Source organism: Rhagoletis zephyria, unplaced genomic scaffold, assembly GCF_001687245.7.
Source record: "Rhagoletis zephyria isolate East Lansing unplaced genomic scaffold, Rhagoletis_zephyria_1.1 Rzeph_scaffold_12180, whole genome shotgun sequence".
In the NCBI taxonomy this organism is placed as follows: domain Eukaryota; kingdom Metazoa; phylum Arthropoda; class Insecta; order Diptera; family Tephritidae; genus Rhagoletis; species Rhagoletis zephyria.
Window position 1 is genome coordinate 12,811 of NW_016169254.1, and position 4,953 is coordinate 17,763.

A 4,953-nucleotide genomic window follows, 5' to 3' on the forward strand; every position below is an offset into this window, starting at 1 on the left:
GCTCGCTATTTGTTGGAACGAATTTTCCGGAAATAAGTATAACGAAGGCAGATTAGTACAAGTAAAATTACGTTTTTATATAAAAAAAAAGGGCTAAATTTTAATATTTGTTTAAGGGATTGAAGGAATAACAAACTTCCAACACTTCATTCGGGCAACAAATCGTCAAAACTGTAAGTATCGAAAATCTTCACCGTCGAAGCGCGTACCAACTCAGCAATCGAACGCTCCATCAGTGGACGCAGCTCATCCGAGAGTGAATCCCAGTTCTCGTTCAAAAACATATTCATACGCTCGCCCAGCGCTTCATCACCATTGAAGAGATTGCTAAAATGCAATTCCGTTTTGCCAAGCGTGTACTCCACCTTGACATCCTTCACTTTGGCAAATACGCGACCATGCTTTTTGTAGCGTTCCGCCGTAATCAGTGTGTTGAGCTCAACATCGGCTAAAATAAAATTAAAATTAAAATTAAAATAAGCATTTTATTATATAAATAAGGAGACTAACTGAAATTCGCTTTGAAATCTCCCTCGCCCATCAGTGGCATCATCATAATTTTGCCTTTCAATACATATTTCGCATCCATGGCTATTTTAGGCACACCCATTCCCAAAGTAAATCTCATTTTCTCTGGATCAATATGCAGCTCGTTGAGCGTGAAATCATCCAAACCATTTATGGTGATATTCTTAAAGATGGAGTGCAGGTAAACTGCACCTGAGTCTTGATCCATTCTAATTTCGGGCACCACCAATGGTGTTATGGGCGGTATGAATAGCTCTGGTATGCCATAATCGAGAAAATCTTTCAGAGCCAACAATGACTTGCGTGCGCATACATCTAAGTTTGGATCATTGCGTCGACATATCTTCACAAAGGATGCTATGAAAGGGTAGAGAAAGGAAGCCAGAAAAAATTATAAGCACATCAAGAATCATACAACTTACGTAACTTTACGCGCTCCTTTTTGAAGTTGGGTCCAGCTAAACTGGCGCTACAGTAAATGGCCAGCAACAAAAACGCTTTAAATAATAAATTAATTTTATTCATTGCGAAATTTACACCCGCACAGCTCGGTGGTGAATACATTACTGCGAGCGCATAATTACTGGTTTTATAGAGCGCTCAGTTCCATAGAATGCTGAGTTTACAAATTTTCTCAAGCGATGCGCAAGGTGAAAGTCAACCTTTTCGGCGGTCAAGAGTTGACATTGCTGAATCTGCACTTTTGCGTTGTTTATTTTGAAATGTTCAGTTTTGCTTGGGAAATGTAAAGGGTGTTTCAAACAGAAGTTTCCGTTAATATATTGATTTTCTTTTTTGGTTATTTTACGGTTTTTATTCACGCCAATGTTTAACTCGTGATATTTGTTTCCTTAGGCGCATACTCCGCCGCACCAACTTTCTAGACGTTTTTGAGAGTTACGATTTAGTTATATTGACTCGACTGATATTTTGTAAGGGCCTTATTAATTTCTGAGTTATCGTATTACCGACCAATTTTACAATGGATCTCCCAAGAAACCAATTGACGCTATTGACACTCCTCTAATAACACTCCAAGGAACTGCGTTACATGGCAATCACTGCTGCTTCTTAGCCAATTGAAATTCTTAGTAACGCTTGACGGAGTATCTCCTGTCAAAGAGATACCTCCTCATGTGTACGTTTGGCGATTCGTTAGAAAGATGGTTTTCCCCGATGACATGCGGAGACTACGTAAGGAGACGTTTATTGGAAGGCTGGAGATTTCCCCACTACGTGTAACTGCTAGGTTCTGTCCACATTCCTGTTTTGGTGAAAACCAGTCATTAGAAAGGTTGCACCCGCTGTTGTGTGCGGCTTCATCTGCCTTGTGTGGCCCTCGTAGCTTGTATAGCTGACTAATGACTTAAGCGATCTACGCAGAGCTAAGTTAGCCGCCACAACAACAAAAACCGACCGGCTAATCCCCTGTAAGTCCCTTTGCAAGTGTTGCCCGCTAAAGAGTTGTATATCCTTTTCCTCGAGCAAAGTCTATTACCAAGTCTCGGTAGTGTATGCGGAAAAGGAGAAGAGACTGTCAAGTACTGCAATCGGCGATTTACTGTAGCATTGTTGACGTCGGTAAATTCCATGTCGACATTTAGCCAGATTTCCTTAGTTCATGTGAGGAGTGAGGCGGCAGATTTTGCCGCATTAAGGAATCTAATATGATCGAAGAGGTAACCAGTAGGAATCGTCGAATTGCATAAAAGTATTAGAACGCCGAAACAACAACTCTTGGTCAGAAAAACCCTAGTATACCAATACATAGAACCGGATGACGTGGGAGTACATGTCGGATCCCTTAAACCCATCTCTCTCATGTCGGACGCCGTCGAAACAGCAAATTTTCTGGGCCTCTCGTTAGTTAAGCTTGACGAAAACATTTAATAGGCTAGTCGAACTACGACAACAGCTTCAAGGTAAGCAGTAGCGTGGGCCGAAAATCCGCTTTTTTTTAGAATTTGTATTGGTAGTAGCAAAAATATGGTTTATCATGCTCTAACTAAATACAATCTGTATGCAAGGTGATAATTTTTGGTCAATATCTATATCTTAGGCTCACCCAAGTCCATCAAAGTTCAAGTGCTTAAAAAAATGTTTCTTAGCTTACTTCGATTCCCTACAAAAAAAAAGGTCCATATACCAAATTATGTAGGACTAACACTTTCGAATATAGGGGTACACCGTGTTGGGAAGCCCCTATTAAATACCATTCAGAGCCTGCTCCTGGGCAAATCGAAATTCACCTTAACTAAGTGAAGAGATAGATCCAGTACTTTATTCTACGATCACTGACAGGTAATAAACGCCATTTATAGACACACAATCACATCTTCCCTAGCTCTCTTCCCGTTAATGCTGTTATAGTTCAACCACCATCTATTGCAGAGCGAGAGCTTTACCGCGAGACCCGCGGTACTCTGGCACAATTACGGTCTGTAGATTGTAGAAAATTAAACTCATAATTGCTGCAGCGGCGCTACTAAGCTCTGCTTTAAGCGGCTTGTCTATCAATCGTTGCTGTCAAGCTCAATTTTTGCTTAAACGGGATCAGATAAACAGAGAAGGGCGTAATCTGAATGAGCTTAAGGGAGGCAAGTCAAGAAGTGGTAGTTGTCGTCTGGACATGTGTTGGGTATATCGAGGTAAAATTTGAATAGGTAGTAGTAAAGTCTGACACAGTATTGTCGCGGTAACTGCAGCTCTTTGTCTGCGAAGGGTAGTGGTTAAACTCCAAAAAAAAAAACCCTCAACGAAATTCATCGAAAGACAATCTAACTTTGCTATCGATGATGAATTTCTGCTGTAATTAAATGGTAGAAAATAATTCTGTGGCATTTTAAAAAGTTCAAAAAATCGGGCTCCAGACAAACGCATTATTTTCATTAAGTACATGAATTAAGAAATACAAGATTTTAAAGTGATTGAAAGTTTACACTTTAATAGGAATTTGTTAGTTCTTATAAAAATGTACATTTGTAAAAATAAGTTTTGTTAAATAAAAAATTGTATCAATTCTTATTTTATTTTAAGGCACTTCCTTCCACATACTTTTAGATTATATTCAAATTGGTAAAACATCTAAAACGTTTACCAAAACTTGGCATACTTGAGTTTTGAGGGAGCGTTTGCAATGCCAGCTTTTAGCTGAGAACAAACATACATATGTATGTAGGTATTCAACAAATTGAGCAAGTGGCAAAGAGCAACAGCCGTTGTTTGAGCTAATCTGCTATTTGGCAAAGGGCCAGGCCACTTGCTCTATTAGGTGAATACTCTAATTTTTTTTTTTTAATTGAAAACAGCAGCTTTGGGGTGAAGTATCGCATTCTTATACAGCCGATACGTAAACAGAAGAACATTTCAAAAAAGCACCATCAACCGCAAGCTGACATTGTAAAAACTCCTAAGTAAGTATACCTAACTAAAAACAGTTATGTATGTTTATATAGTTAAAAGTTTTTTTTAACAAAATCGGCGCGATTGCTTAAAAATATATTTAAAATTAAAATTCACAAAATTTACCACTAAGCGTTACATATATTTACATACATAAAATCTTTAAATATATGAGGCATCTTAATCAATGCAAAATAAGCCATTCGATATACAAAAATATACGCATCTAATTTGTTGTAATTTTTTTTGAAATCTAATAAATTTTACGCAGGGATCAAAACAGTGCACCTTTAAAATACACTTAGGGCCTTCATAAATTGTTTTTTTTTTTAACTAGATTTGTGTTTAAAAGGCGGTTGAATTTTAAAAGCAACTTGAAAAACGGTCCTTATTGTTAAACAATTTGCTGGCTAGTCTGCAGTAAGTAGTTTCATGCTGTCCATTTTGTGACTGACCGTACACCAAACGTTGCTTAAAAATAAAAAATAAAAGATTATAAAAAATACGAAATTTTCTTTAGTGAATTAATCGCTAGTTTGGTAAAAAAAATTAAATTACTGCAAATTATCAGCGTACATACAGTAGTGGCCATATAACTAGGGATACTTCTTCTTTACAAGTTTTAACCAACCAAGTTTTAACGAAAACCATGTAAATGAAAGTTTCAAACCTTGAAAAAGATTTATGAAACTTAGCCACATTTCAAAAAATGGTCATCAAACTTTCAAACATTTTAATCAGAATTTCTAGGAAAAATTCGGGTATGCAGTCTTGTAGCGCATTGAGAACTTTTTTTGCTGACAGTGTTGCTCATTTTCTCCTATATAAAAAAAAATATATTCCACCATATTTTGTATGAAGAAAAACGGGTAACAGCGTCGGCAAAAAAATCTCAAAGATCAATGTGTATTCTTAGCCGTTTCAAGCTAAGACAATATTATAATAAAAAGAAAAATAAAATAAATAACCCAAATTTGTAAAGAAGTAGTGTCCTTATTTATGTGCCCACCACTGTACATACGT

The 4,953-nt window shown here is 37.1% G+C and overlaps 1 protein-coding gene across 1 annotated transcript; it reads right to left on the reverse strand.

Moving 5' to 3' along the window:
• Positions 1–1,690, reverse strand: Jhbp5 (Juvenile hormone binding protein 5). Its single transcript, XM_017633753.1, has 3 exons — positions 951–1,690; positions 511–885; positions 1–448 (listed from the first exon to the last, which is right to left on the reverse strand). Exons 1-3 carry the CDS (start codon positions 1,090–1,092, stop codon positions 147–149), a joined length of 819 nt encoding a protein of 272 aa, XP_017489242.1. The 5' UTR covers positions 1,093–1,690; the 3' UTR covers positions 1–146.
• Positions 1,691–4,953: the final 3,263 nt, after the last annotated feature.

Bases quoted from the DNA above. Each gene is read 5' to 3' on its own strand.
- Jhbp5 (XM_017633753.1), bottom strand. From the start codon at position 1,092: ATGTATTCACCACCGAGCTGTGCGGGTGTAAATTTCGCAATGAATAAA. The intron at 886-950 runs GTAAGTTGTATG...ACCCTTTCATAG, and splicing joins AAAGGAGCGCGTAAAGTTAC to CATCCTTTGTGAAGATATGT. The intron at 449-510 runs GTTAGTCTCCTT...ATTTTATTTTAG, and splicing joins AGATTTCAAAGCGAATTTCA to CCGATGTTGAGCTCAACACA.